This window comes from Lupinus angustifolius, chromosome LG07, assembly GCF_001865875.1.
Source record: "Lupinus angustifolius cultivar Tanjil chromosome LG07, LupAngTanjil_v1.0, whole genome shotgun sequence".
NCBI classification, from domain to species: Eukaryota; Viridiplantae; Streptophyta; class Magnoliopsida; order Fabales; family Fabaceae; genus Lupinus; species Lupinus angustifolius.
Window position 1 is genome coordinate 9,352,122 of NC_032015.1, and position 15,024 is coordinate 9,367,145.

A 15,024-nucleotide genomic window follows, 5' to 3' on the forward strand; every position below is an offset into this window, starting at 1 on the left:
CCCTTGGGTGAGTAAAAAACCATTATGGGTTCGCATCAAGCAAGGGGGGCGAAGACCGACCCCTTGGGTGAAAGTAAAGAACCATTGTGAGTTTGCACCAGGCAAGGGGAGCGAAGACCGGCCCCTTGGGTGAAAGTAAAAGACCATTGTGAGGTGGCACCAGGCAAGGTGGTGCGACGCGTGGCCGACCAAAGGTATTGTCGGGGGTTGTTTTTCCCGTGTCAGGCGGTCTGCCAGGACCGTACACTGTGCCACTCTTGTCTTTTAGCATGTGGTTGGTTTGGTAGCCGTTCTGCAGTTTGTCTGCCGTGCTGACAGGTGGGTTGGTGAGGTAGTGAAGGCATGCTGTCTCTAAGGTCAACTCTGATGGTCCCAACACGCGGGGCCCACCTCGGCGACCAAGTATGTGACTCTTCGGTTCGCCGGGTAGGAACAAATATATATATATATATATATATATATATAGGCATTGTAATCAGTACTAGTGTGTGCATCTTTCTATTGGTGACTACAATCTATTTTGATTAATGTTAAAACATCGCGAATTCTTTCCTTACAAATAAGTGAAATTTAATGAAAGCAATACTTAGATGGTTGTTTACTAGTCACGTTTCAAATTTTTTTTTTAAAAAAGTGAAGGAATGAAGGAAAAAAACTTATAAATTAACTTTCAAATTCTCATGTCTTCGTTAACTATCTCATTGAATATAAATCAATTAATTCATAATCTTATCTCATTAAATATCTCATTGAATATTAAAAGTAAGATCACACAAAATTTACAATAGCATTCATCGTCTCATTAAAATTATGGTTCCTCAACTTCAAATTTGACTGATTTAATTGAGTATCTCATTAAATATAAGTCAACTAATTCATAAACATATTTTATAGAATGATGGTTTAACAAATTTCAAAACAATCATGATGACATTTTTAAAACTAAGATTACTTGATATTAAAATACGATTTCACAATCAGTTAATTTTTTTCCAATCTTAAATTGACATGAATGCAGCTTAGTTAAATGGATATTAATATATGAAACTTACTAATGGAGATATTCAATATTTTTTATGAAATTAAGAAAAAATTGAATTTTAAAATAAAAAATTCGAATACGTAAAAATCACATGAGTGAAATTTAGAGATATGTTTGTTTCGACTTCATAAGGAATGACTCTTTAAAAAATATTATTGGCAAAAATGATTTATATAAAGTAAAATTCATTCTGTTTTTTTTCTCAAAACTTAAAAGCTTGTGAAGCAATTTTATTTTTAAAAGTGATTTTGACTTATTTGGGATTGGGAACTACTTCATTGTCCTATTCTATGAGGATCACCGATTCGGGGAGAGTAGGTGCAGGCTTTGTTTGGTTGACAAGAGAAAGTGAGAAGAAAGAAATAGGCGACAAAGAAAAAGGTGAGAAAGAGAAAGAGAAGAAATATAGTAGATTTTTGTGATGTTTGGTATAAGAGAAGAATGAGAGAAAATGAAAGAAAAAAATATTTTCTACTCTTTCTCTTTTGTTTGGTTGTATAGAAAATGAGAAGAAAGTGACGATGTTGTGGTTCAAATTACAAAAATATATCTAGAATAAAGAAAAGAGGTAGGAAAATGTTGTTTTATTATTAATTAAAAATAAATGTTATAATTTTAAATTATATTTTTTATTATAATTTTAATTAACATTTTTAATTAATATAGTTTGTGACATTATGATACAATTTGAGACAACAGATCATTATTCAGTTAAAGTCTCTCTTTCTTTTTTCACTTTCTTCTCATAAGTGGAGGGAAAGAAATTTTTTGGCCCACCCACTTTTTTCTTCTCTCCCTCTTTTCTCTCTTCTCTAACTCTACCCAACCAAACTCAACCAAGTCACTACAGTTCATATGGATTCAAATTTTCATTCATACAATTAATTTTCATTTTCATAGTTTTTATTCTTATTGTAAAAAATATCACTCCTTTAGAATATTCTATTCTTGATTTATTACTTATTACACCATATATCAATTCATTCAATATTTTGTTGATTATTTTATTATATAATTATAATGATGTAAAGTTAAAATGAAGGTTGTACTGGATGGATTAAGTAGAAGATCATTCAATATCTATTAAAAATGCAATCTAAAATTAAAAAATATGTTAGACAATAAATAAACAAGAAAATATACCATAAGTACTCACGATTTCCATTAAAAAATTAAACGTTAGTATAAATTATTTTAGATAATTATATCTTTTTATGAGTAATGAACATTCATTTTTATTTCATAATTTACTTTGAATTCTCATTTTTATTTCATAATTTACTTTGAATTCTTATTTTTATTTAAATTTTCATACATAGTTTTTATTCATTTTCTTATGATAAATAAGATTTCTTATTTTTTTCCCACGCATTACCTATAAATTGTGCGCACAGGTCCTCCACTGAATAGTACTCATATTAATGATGACCATTGTTCAACCCTCCCACTTAAATTTAAGAAAGACAATTTTCAAGAAAGTTATCATTAACTTGTTATAAACAATTAACAAGTTTCATGACAAAAAAACTATGAACTGTTGGATATCCAACAAGTCAGTTTTCACACATGGACAATTATATGTAATACTATCAAGAATTAAGAGCATAATATGATTGAAAATAATTTTAGAAAACTACGAAGAAATAACATTGTAATTGAGAATTGCATTATAATTTGAATGTTTAATTTTATATTCCCGGTAATTTTTATATAAATAATGTCTTATAATTCATTTTTATTTATGTTTTCAATATTTCACTTCAAAAATTGGTAGCTTTTGTTAGAAAATTAAATTAAAGTAGTATATCACATTTTTATTTAGTGTATCACATAGATGAATTAAACTAGTATTCTTTATAAAATTATATTAAAAGAGAATTTTTTAGTACAGTATCTTCATATTAATGTGGGTTTGCTTACGGCTTCCCCATATGTTCTTTTACTTCTTAAAGCCAAAAAATTTCTTCTATCTGTATTATGACTTATGATCATAATTTTTGTCTCTGTGTTAGCTTCGAAGCAAGGACTTATTATAATTTGAAAGAAAACTTTACAAACCAATAAGTCACTTGGGAGCATGCACTTATGATCATAATTTATTATTAAGTCAAATTATTAAATTTTATTTTCTCAAATAAATTTTTATTACTCTCATGCGTTGCATGGATATAAAATACTACTAATTATTTTCTTAAAGTCTTAAATAAAAAATAGTCACATACCAGCACATCACCTTATATACTTTTATATACCAGCACATTACATCACCTCTATAGTTCGATGAATTGTTTATATATATATATATATATATTAAGATGTTTTGTTTTGCCCTAAACATTGAGGTTAAAATGGTAATTTGGGAAAGAATAAAACGTAGGCTTCTTGCACTCCAAGCTTGCCAACAAGTTCGACAACTTTTGAGGACAGAACTGTTTCACTTTTCAACGTCAACCTGTCCAAATCACATGCAAAATATATTGCGGTATTATTTGCCCTCTCAAAATTTAACAAATTCTTCTATAATACACATATTCTAACAATTTTTTTAAAAGACAACAAATTGTCGTCCCAAAATATTGTACAAACAACATTGTCTTAAAATAATTGCATGTCGTTGACTCTCTAAACCTATTCTTTAGTAGAATAGAAAGAGCAATGAAAATGAAAGAGAAAAATCTCCTATGTTTAGATTGAGAGAGTATGGGAGGAGATAAACAAAAAGTAGATAAATGAATAATTTCTAATCTTTGGTTATAAGAGAGTAAGGGAGAAAAGAAATGAACAGTATATGATGAGATTCGCTAAAATCATTTCTCTTGGTATGTGATAGAAATTAGAAGATGAATTTTAAAATTATAATTCTTAATTTTTAATTAAAAATAATAAAAAAATCATATTTTTTATTAGTGTATTTTTGTTATTAAAAAATTTATATCTACATTTTATCTTTTATTCTCTCAAAAGAAACAATATGAAAGTATAATATATTTCTCACATATTTATGCCTCTCATCCCTAATCTCAACATTTATAATCTTCAGTAAAACAATGCAACTAATTCTATGCTAAATCAGTTTGATCGCTTATTGGAAGGAAATGTGTCCAAACCCTAACATACATTATCAAATTCACTCAAATATAACAAATGGCAATTTTTATATGGTGAGATGAATTTTTTTCACGAAAAAAATATATGTCTAACAATGTAAAAGTTTTATATACAATCATTCTATTATCCACCATTCATTTTTAGTTATTATTGAGTCTTCAAAAAGTAATACAGATAAATGATGTACTGACTGTGTATAAATCTTAACATATAATTCGTATTTATTACAATTATTAACTTTTATAATGCATATTAAATTAATCAAAGAATTACTAAACTATCCCTTTTAAGCCTAACCTTACAACCACCCAAATTTAAAACGTAAAATAATTATGTAATTATGTAAAGGAGAGCCCATTCAATAGAGGTTCCCCACCAACACATATTCTTCCCTATTAAAATAACATTGCATTCTCACTATATGGTAATATCATTTTTGTTGGACATTTACAGGAGGGAAAAAGATATATACACCGATAGTGTAAAGTTTTTAAATCGTTACTATATTATTCACCGTTGATTTTTAGTTATTATTGACATATAAATAAAAATATTACAAATGAATGATGAATGATGCACTGATTATGTATAAATTTTTACACTGTCAATGCATATATTTTACACTTACTTTTAATGCTTAAGATATTCAGATTAATTGCATATCATTTAATATGAACTTGCTTATCGTGGTTGTCTCCGTCAAAATCGTTTGAAGTCTTTGTACATGTCTGTATTACACCTAAAAGTGATACAAGAGTTGGGTGTAAACTTAAGTTGTGTAATATTTTCCATTAATAAAAGTAAGTACTATATTTAATCATAACGATAAACAATTTCTAAATGATGCACTTAATCAATAATGATAAACAATTTATAAATGGAAAAATAATATGTTTTAAGACAGTTGCAGCATCAGTATCTGAGGTAGCAATAGTTGGATGGTTTGAAAATGTTGATGTAGCATGTGTTTAATCACAATTAGATAATTGCAAAAGCCACCAAAATAACAAACTTTTTGAGGTTAGAGAATCCAAACCAACATATAGTACATCTTTATCAACAAGACATTAATATAGTAATACAAGACTTTGATATATCATTATAATGATCAAAAATCAAAAATTTGATTTTTATAAAACATTTGTTAGAATAAACATTCAAACACCTCAAAATGAATTAGTTCATTATATATAAAGTGAGAAAAAACTGTTAGTACAAAAAAAATACTACATTGGTTTTCATTCAACTTTGAAGATTTTTTAATTTGTTCCTACCTATATGCATCTGTTGATGTCAAATAAATAGATTTGGATGTATTTTGATTAGGATCCTATTGGAGGAATGAAAAGTCATTAATAGATGAAATATATTTCATCCATAACTCCAATAATTTTATTGAAATAACACTATAACTTTAAAAATGGAAGAAAATCATTTGTTAAAAAAAACTATATCAATAAAACATTTTTTAAAATCAGTTTTTTTAAAAATATACTTTTAAATATCATTTTTGTTTAAAAAGTGTTTTTATTTTTTTTAAGAAATGTTTTTAATTTTTTTAGGAAGTGTTTTTTGAATTTTAAAAAATATTTTTTTACAATATTTTACAACGTTTAAGTTTCTCCTTGTTAATTTTCTAATATGTTTATTATCTACTGAAGAACAAACTTTTGATATTAACTATAACTACATGTCCTATAATTAATCTCAATTTATTTTTTAAAACTTTTTTTAACTTTTAAAATAAATTCTTTTGCAATATTCTAGATGACATTTGAGGTCCTAAATGTGTTAAAAAATTATCATATATTTATATATATTATGAACTTAAGAATAAAATTTTAAGATTAACTTCATTCACATGTTTTATGGTTCATCTTAATTAAATAGAAAGTCAAATTGAGAGTAAGAAACACTACAAAAAAGTGAGAGTTGAGATATTAAATGAAATTAAAAAGCAAAGAATGTTATTTTTGAATGATTTTTTTATAGAGTAAATACTCATTTAAATAGATATATCTATGAATATCTATTTGATATAATAAATGAATTCAAATATAATCATTATTAAAATTATTCATTGTATTATATCAATTTTAATCCAACAATTCTAATGGATATCTTTGAATCAATTTAATTTTATTGGATATGGATGTCAACCTCTAATGCTTCCTATATATGTTCAACTATACATGAACTTTTTCCCCTCATCTTACCCTTCTTTAATATTATTTTATTGATTCACTAAGTAGTGAAAAAATTAATGATCACATTATAGAAATAATATACGAATAAAGGTAGTATAAGTTTTTAATTGTCACCAGTGTTCTTTTTCAATGCTTGTTAATTCATAGTTTTACACAATGTTATTAAAACCGGTTCGGATTGGCCGGTTCAACTGGAGAACCGGCCAACCGGTCCCATAACTGGTACGAAACAAGTGTTGTGCCAGCTAAGCATCAAAACCGGTGTAAATTGGAGAAAAACCAGTGAACCGTGTCAAAACCGGTGAACCGGCCGGAATTTGATTGAGCCGGCCAGTTCATACATGTGATTTTAAAGAAATTACAATAAATGCAGGAATCACTTGAGATATCAAAATTATGACCCAATTAATTTAGAAATATTTGAAGATCATTCTCATTTTATATTGGAAGAGTCACCGCCATTCCTAACTTATGAAGAGATTGAGGCCTTACGAAATGATCTTGCAAATATTTCTATCCAACCGATGACATTGATATGTTTTTTATTGCATTGTCGGTTTTGGTTCTAATAACTAATTTATTTTATTGTTATCTTGTGTGAAAATTGATGTATGAAAAAATGATATTGTTGTAGATCAATTAAATTTAGAGTATGATGATGATGCACAACTCAATCATGTGGAGAATGTGAACCTAGTTGAAGACAATGTTAGTCAAGCTTTGGACTTAAATGGTGAAGAAATGAAATCTCAATATGAAACAACTTTAACTCTTTAGTGTTAAATTTTTAAATATAATATGATTTGTAGACTGAGTTATGAATTTGCGTCACATGTTTCGAGATTGTTAAGGAAGAAAATACCTGTGGATTTACTATTTGTATTTATAATTTTGACTTTGGATTTATTAAAATTGTTTGTTTATGAGAATTCTTACTTTGACTATAAATATGATTATAAATTTGAGTATCTACATATTAGATAATTTTTGTTACAGGTTTACACACACATATATATATATATATAAGCGTGTATGTCCGGTTTAACCGGTTTAATTCCATGCGGTTTAATTACTGAACCACTGGTTGAACCACTAAACCAGTACCCTCACCGGTTTGATGACCGGTCCGGTTTTAATAACATTGGTTTTACATCTTAACCTCATCATCATACACAAGGCTATTGACAAATCTTTTCCCTTTGTAGATAAGGTAAAGGGAAAAGTTTACTCATGCAGTTGTTTGAATGAAACAGGCACCCAACTATAATTAAAGGCATGGACATGAAAACGAAACATTTTGTCCAATGAGGAACTTATTGGTGGACTCAAGAGACAATAAAACAAGAAGAAACAACTCAGACAAATCCTAACATAGTGCATAGCACTATAAGAAGGGTCCCCACATGACAAACATTTAGTTCTGCCCTATTATGATAAAAATCACTTTTTTTCATTTAGGTTGAAATGAAAAATCAAATTGAACTAACCAGCAAATGATGAGGTAGAACAACTTAGTTGCAGCTTTTCAACAGCACATTCATGCATAGGGGACCATGCCTCAGTTAGTGGCAGATGGGTACCATTTTGTGCTAGGTGAAGTGTAGCTTCCCAATTGTATCATTAATCAAAGGGCACAAATCAGGTAAACATGTAGAAACATAGCTCTATGGGGGAACCCACCTATAAGCACCACAAGTATTTTCCTATGTACCCGACCAAACTAGAGAGACTCCACTACATATGCAGGTTCTCCATAATCCCAGTGCCACAAATAAAAGGTACTTTTTTCATTATTGCACATGAAATAATAAAATACAATAATAATCCAAAATAGACATAACTGTACTTCGCTATTTCTGTATACTTAAAAACCATGAAATGCCAGAAATAACGTTCGTCAGAATATAGAATCCACTCTACTGGTCCCTACCTACCAACTATGTTCCCCTTGCATTCTACTTTGGTCTTTGGGTCCTAACGGACTATAACAACTGCAGTTTCGTTTGTTCCATCCATTTACCACTTACCACCATTGCCTCAAAGGCATGATGAACTGCAGTCAAGACAATGTCATGCATTCAGTATGCTAAAGGTTCTGCACAGAAATTGACAATTCTTTTGCCTCCAACCATACGGGTATAGGTTAAGTCAAGTTGCAATGAGCAAAACTCCTCAGTTGATTTATGGCTGTAGCATCGGGAAGAAAGCCCAACTATTGGCTGATTTACCCTCCCTCCCATTAGCCTTCTTGTTAGTCCACCACTCAGGGCCATTGGCAGAATTACCAGAAGCATCACCTTTTCTGTTGTCAAAATTGAAGTCTTTGGAAGAAGCAGCCGAGTGGTGCCTCTGACAGCATTGCACTCCTCCAAGAGCATTGTCGGATCTATCATTTGTTTTAACTGAACACACATCACAACAACTATTGCCATCTATTTGTGTCCTCTCTCTATCAACAGCGTCATTGGCCACTATACCCTGTGAAGACCTTGACATGTTTCGCAGCAACATTCCTGTTTTATTTGCTAGACATCGTGCAACATCTTCCCCCGTCAATTCAAACGACACTCTATGACTGACTAACATTGCATTACTTTGATGTCCGCTCTCCGAGCTTGCAAGCGATGCTTGCTCAGAAATCTGGTTTGGCAAATACATGCTGCCTTGAGTGGTTAGCCTAGCAGCATCAGGTGTCAAAGAACCGGAATCCAACCTTGAATCCTGCCCCAGACCATCTGGTGTCACAGTACCGGAACCTAGTCGTGAAGCTAGCCCAACACCAACACCATCAGGTGTCACAGATCCTGAACCTAGTCTTGAACCATGCTCTGTACCAGCTGGTGTCAAGGATCCGGATCCCAGTCTTGAACTCCATTTTCGAGTGGAGAAGTGCTCATATCCTAAGATCTTTGGTGTTTCACCTTTGTGGAACTCAAGAGTTGGGCGTTTATCACGGAAAGGAGTAGAGGTGCCTGACGTTGAAATGACTGATCCAGGTGATATGAGTTGGGCACCTGGACTTCCAGGATATTGTTGATAAGGCTGAAATTCATAATTGTATACTGAAAACTTCTGTGTCCCATTATTTTTACGAGCCCGGTCTAGCGAAGATGCCAACAATTGAGCAAATGGAACCTCAGGTGATGATGGTGTTGTCAGCTGCACAGATTCAGGTGGAGGAGTATAAGGAGCAGTTGATGGTTCAGTTGTGAAGTTGGAAAATACAGGAGGTGAAACTAACTGAGTCTCATAAGCATAAGGACCTATGGCAAAAATGTTTGCAGGTCCACCAGAAGAGAAAGCATTCACAGAGAGAGAACTCAGCGAGAGTAATCCAGCTGGTGAATGAGTAGAGGACGAAGGATCAGATTGGAGTAATGATGCAGGAGAAGAGGGAGGGGCAATGAATGGCATTATAATGGCAGTTGAAGGATTTGGTGCGGCAATAGCAGCTGGGCCTGTTGGTGCAACAGGTTCTGGAACAAGGGCAGCATGGCCAATTCGCTTGCTGGTTTTATGAGATCCGAAACACCAATATTGGCTCCAGCAGCTTCCCCAGCGCTTTTTCTGCAATAAATGAAGGAACAACTTTAAATCAAAATTTTGGAACACAATCAAAACATAACTTAACAGTAAGTGCTAACTAGAAATATTGTCAGTTGAATATTGTCATTCCCAGATCAAAAACCCTTACTTAATTCCCAGTTTTAGGCACTTATTTCAATCCCAGATGAATGTTGTCACGTGAGTGACATGTGAAGCCCTTATACCATATTAGAGAATTAAATGAAAGTCAGTAATCTTATTCTAACAAAATAGTAGAGACTGCAGAATTATGCTACTTTAAGCATTAAATGTTTTGATCTACTAACTATTATTTTAGTAATTTTTGAAAACATAATCTAAGACTCAACTCAGTTATGCTGGGCCCAATGATAAGATATTACACAAACAAGGAATGTTCATTAGAACTTTAGCCTCCATAATAAGCGCACATAATTTTCTTATAGCTAATGAACATACACGGACATTAACTTACTCTAAAGTTACTCTTGTAGTCTACAATTTCCATTTTTTACTGACAGGGAATGAGTTCTACTAAAGCTTAGACTCATCACCTTATCCAATGTAGAAGAAAACAAAAGAACTTCAATTTAGTATTTTTGTGAAGTAGGTATGTATTAGCAAATTAAAAAATAATATATTTATAAGGTGCCGAAATGACGGGCTGTAAGACACAAACGACAACCGGAGAGTGGATTCCCCACCGACATGGGGACTGCCATCTCAAGACACAACTCGACCTACACGCAAGGTTGGTTGGACCTATTGGAAGGAAACCCCACTGAAAGTCGGAGCATTCGTAGTGCTTGCCTGCTGACTTCATCTTCATCATTTTTTAAAGCGTGGGGTGAAAGGGATCCCCTTTCTGCAAAACAGAAATTTTGCTACAAAAGCCCTTTTTATGAATGATGTGGCAAATGTAGATTGGATGAAAAACTGGTGTTGCTGCATACAGATCACAGAATCATGGGTGGAAGAAAACGATAAAACACAAGCACATGTATTCTGTTTTTATAGTTTAGGGTGTTTCACAGAAAATTTGTGATCATCAGCATTTCGCTTAGCTAATTATATCAAAGATATGATAGATACATACTCGCATTTATGTAGGTGACCAAAGGATCAATAAGCACCTCAATTCCTTATGTGTCCCTAACTTTTTTATATTTATATGAACAGCATCAGTGAACATTAGAAACGTAAAGAGAATGAATAGCATGAAGAAATCGCATGGCTTCAAGTCTTGAATAGAAATGAAATTAAATATAAAATAAAAATCAGCCCAAGGCATTATGGTGTCATGAAAACAATGTGAAATAACCTGCACCATCAGCATGATAAGAGCAGAGTTACACTGCCAAGTACAGACATCAACCCAATTTTCCTACCTTATTAAATGATGATACGTTTTAAAAAATGTAAGTTATGGATACCGGCCAAAATAAACCGAACGATAATAAAGTCTGAACAGATATTGGAAATAAATAAAAAGTCCGCAATAAGGATAGATTGCAATTTGTTGGATTGGAGGGCGAGAAACAAGATGAATAAGGCCGGTCTCGGTAATCAGTTTAATTCACACTAAGAACTATGTCAGAAGTCAGGACACAATCCTCTCAGTTAAAACCGAAATCACAATCAACAACAAGGAAATAAAGTTCATCAAATCATTAAATTGAGTTTTAACTCGGAACATAGAGGAACAATTCTTACTCTAAAATCTAAATAGTACTCTCATGGAGGATACTATGGCTTGAATTGCAGCAGAGTGAATTGCAGCACAGCAAGATGCAGATTAAGAAGTTCAACAGCCAAAAAACTCAAAATCCTTTGTTCAAGGACACACAGAGAGAGAAAATAAAAGAATACTATGTCATAATAATAATAGAATTAAACCTCTTATAGATAAGTGAATCAAATCAAAGTACCCAAAATGCAAAATACAAGGAAAAAGTTCAAGTTGATTGCACTCCTTCACCTCCAATCCTAGTATTTGATTGAACATAACACAAACAGAAAAATGAGTTAAAAAAACACATACCCAAGATCCAATTTCCACTTCTTTTTGAAAGCCACAAAGGAACAGTAACAAATGATGAATAAAGAAAAACACGAAAAGTGATTCGAAGTTGAAACCTTCACCACTTAGAAAAGTAAAAATAAAAATAATAACAACGCCAATAATAAAAAAAGAAGAAACAGAAAATACCAAAAGCATAAAACACAAAACACAAGATCTCATTGTTTTCTCTGCTCTGTACGGTGTTTCTCGAAAACCGAAACGAACTGAAAAAAGTCCCACTTAGTACGAACAACACAAACATTGAGAGAGAGAGAGGGAGGGAGACGAACCGGTGCGGCGGTGGGTTGGACTCTGGACTCGGCGGTGACGATGGCGGTGGCTGCAGCGTTAACAGTGTGGACGGTGTTATTGATGTCGTCCATGGTGGATAGTGTTTTCCGGTCACCGGAGGTCAAAAAACGACGATGAGAGAGTGCGGTGGTGAGATGCAATGATGAATCATGGATTGGATTTTAGTTAAGAAAGAAAGAAGAAATGAAAAGGATGAGAGAGAAGAGAAGAGAAAGAGAATAGAAAGTGCAATCACTCAACATGGAAAGAAATGGAGTATTAAATTTTATTTTATAATAACATACATACTCAAAATCACATGCCTATACCTATTATTTTCCATGTATTATTTGGTATCTATATAATTTTTATTTCTTCTATATTTGTCATATTTTCCAATTCTTATAGTGATTTAAAAACTTAATCCATGTGTTTTTTTACTATATAGTTATTTATTACTATATTTTTCACTTTCTTCATATTTTTTATTCGATTTCTGTTATTTTAGTTAAATTTTATCAAAAATTTTGTTATTTAATAATTTGTTAAACTTTGTTATGTATAATGTTAAAAATAAAGTAAATATGAAATGGATGGAGTATATATTACATGAAAGTATCCTAAGTTCTTAACTATTAAATCTTATAATTGGTCATGATGAAGTTCTCTAGAAAAAACATCATCAAAATATTTACTTATAATGATTTTTTTTTTAAATTTACCAAAAAGAGAATAAATTGTGTAACAGTATGCATTTGCATTACTTCTCCACTTTCAGGATGGGGCAAAAGTTCATAATTTGCTAAAAAATATAGAGAAAATAGATACATGAGATCTTCATCCATATTATAATCGTGTAACAGAAAAAATTAAATCAAGAAAAATCATTATGAATAATGAAACTATTTGTATCAAATATTTAATACTATTGCACTCTCATGAGTCATGAGCTCAAATATAATTTAAGAAAATAAAAAATAATATGCATATTACGTTTTTGTTAATAAAAAATACTATAAGTATGTCTTTTTACCTAAAATTGTAAATATACAGGGAGCTTTATTTGATATTGTCATCTAGATTCTAAATATACGTTCTGCTTTAAAATTTTAAAAAAACATTTTTTATCAATATGGTAAGTATATTTCAATTTCTTATAAAAAAAGTTATTTTTTTGAACTTTTCTGGTCGACATTTGACTTATGCCTAGCGTTAAACTATTTAGATTTGTGTTTTTAAAATTCTAATAAATATTATAAAAATTGGTAGTACATAGTAAATCAAAAGTTAATATCAACAGTGATGTCCTTATATGGTTGAGTTTAAAATATACTGACAGTGTAAAGTTTTTTACACTGTCACCATTGATTTGTTTTATTTTTGTTTGAGAGTCAATGATAATTAACAAATCAATGGTGGATGATGTGCTGACAGTATAAAAAACTCTTACACTGTTAGTGTATAGATATTAAATCCTAGGCTAAGGCAAGCATTTAATAGTATATATATACGTATGTATGTGAACATTGACATAGATGTGGAAGAATTACTTTGCTTAATTTTAAGCAACTTGCTGTTTACATATTCACGTGGTTTATATTAATTAAATTCTGAAGAGTATAGATTAATTTAAATAAAGTTTTCACGGCAATAATTATATTGACAATAACTTTTTATGTAAAATAAACTTGATGGAACCAACAGTTAAAGTAGAAGTTCTCATCATATATAGATCTTATATATCAAATTTACACCACTATTAATTTTTTATATAAAATAAATTTATAAAAAATATAGATCTCATCATATATAGATCTCATATGTCAAATCTCTCAAAAATATTAGCACTCAAATTATAAACATCAACATTTATGTAAAAAAATCTCTCAAAAAATATACATTTAAGATAAATGGTCCGATCCACATAATATATGTTTTTTTTTATCAATAGATTAATCAACATAATTGATTTTATATAAAAAATTATTAACGAGCCGGGTAAAAGTTTGTATAACTAAACTGAATTACATTACTGAGATATTAGTTTGGAAAAAAAAAAATATTGACATCAGCTGCAAGTGGAAGTTGAAATGAGATTTAAGATTAAGAAAAAGGTAGCTGTACTGAATATTAATACGTAACCATTATTATATCTTTCATGCAAGCTAAGATTTCTTAATAGTTTCTTTTGGTAAGAATTTTCTTAATAATTTAAGATCTAGCAAGTTAAGGATAAAATAATGGTAACAGTACAGCCTATGAATGTTTAGTCAATTGACACAACTAACCTTGTTCTGGACTCCAAATTACTGTTTGTGCCACATAGTTATAAATGTGTGAAATAATGTGGGGTGTAAGATACTTGTGAGTTATTCACTGCATTCAGTGCATGTTATAATATAATGTTGCTTTTTTCTAGAATTCACATGACCCTTGTGATATTAACTGTGTGGCCAGGACCACATTTTGTAGTGTGGTAGAACTACTCCTTAATTGGCAATTGAACATAAAAATCTGATCATTTGATTAAATCTCATTGATCTAATCGCGACCAAGTTTGAGAAAAATTTGTGGATGGAATCCATAAAGTGTACTATAGACCTTTCATTCTTCTTTGTGGATGAAGTCCTTAATGTAGTCATGACCAATATATTATGAAACTCAAATTCCATCCCTAAGCTTGTTGATCACCTAGTGATATTAGGTTTTTTTTTAATAATTAGATCACTTTGAATGACCAAATAAATGTT

General features: G+C 30.8%; 1 protein-coding gene across 2 annotated transcripts; it reads right to left on the minus strand.

Moving 5' to 3' along the window:
- LOC109352239 lies at positions 8,124 to 12,535 on the minus strand. Of its 2 annotated transcripts, XR_002108344.1 has the most exons (3): positions 12,274 to 12,535; positions 8,388 to 9,924; positions 8,124 to 8,348 (listed from the first exon to the last, which is right to left on the minus strand). XR_002108344.1 is itself a non-coding variant. In XM_019594130.1 (2 exons), exons 1-2 carry the CDS (start codon positions 12,364 to 12,366, stop codon positions 8,539 to 8,541), a joined length of 1,479 nt encoding a protein of 492 aa, XP_019449675.1. In that variant the 5' UTR covers positions 12,367 to 12,535; the 3' UTR covers positions 8,124 to 8,538. The 2 variants fall into 2 exon arrangements, 1 of the variants encoding a protein (XP_019449675.1); XM_019594130.1 differs by having other exon boundaries at positions 8,124 to 9,924.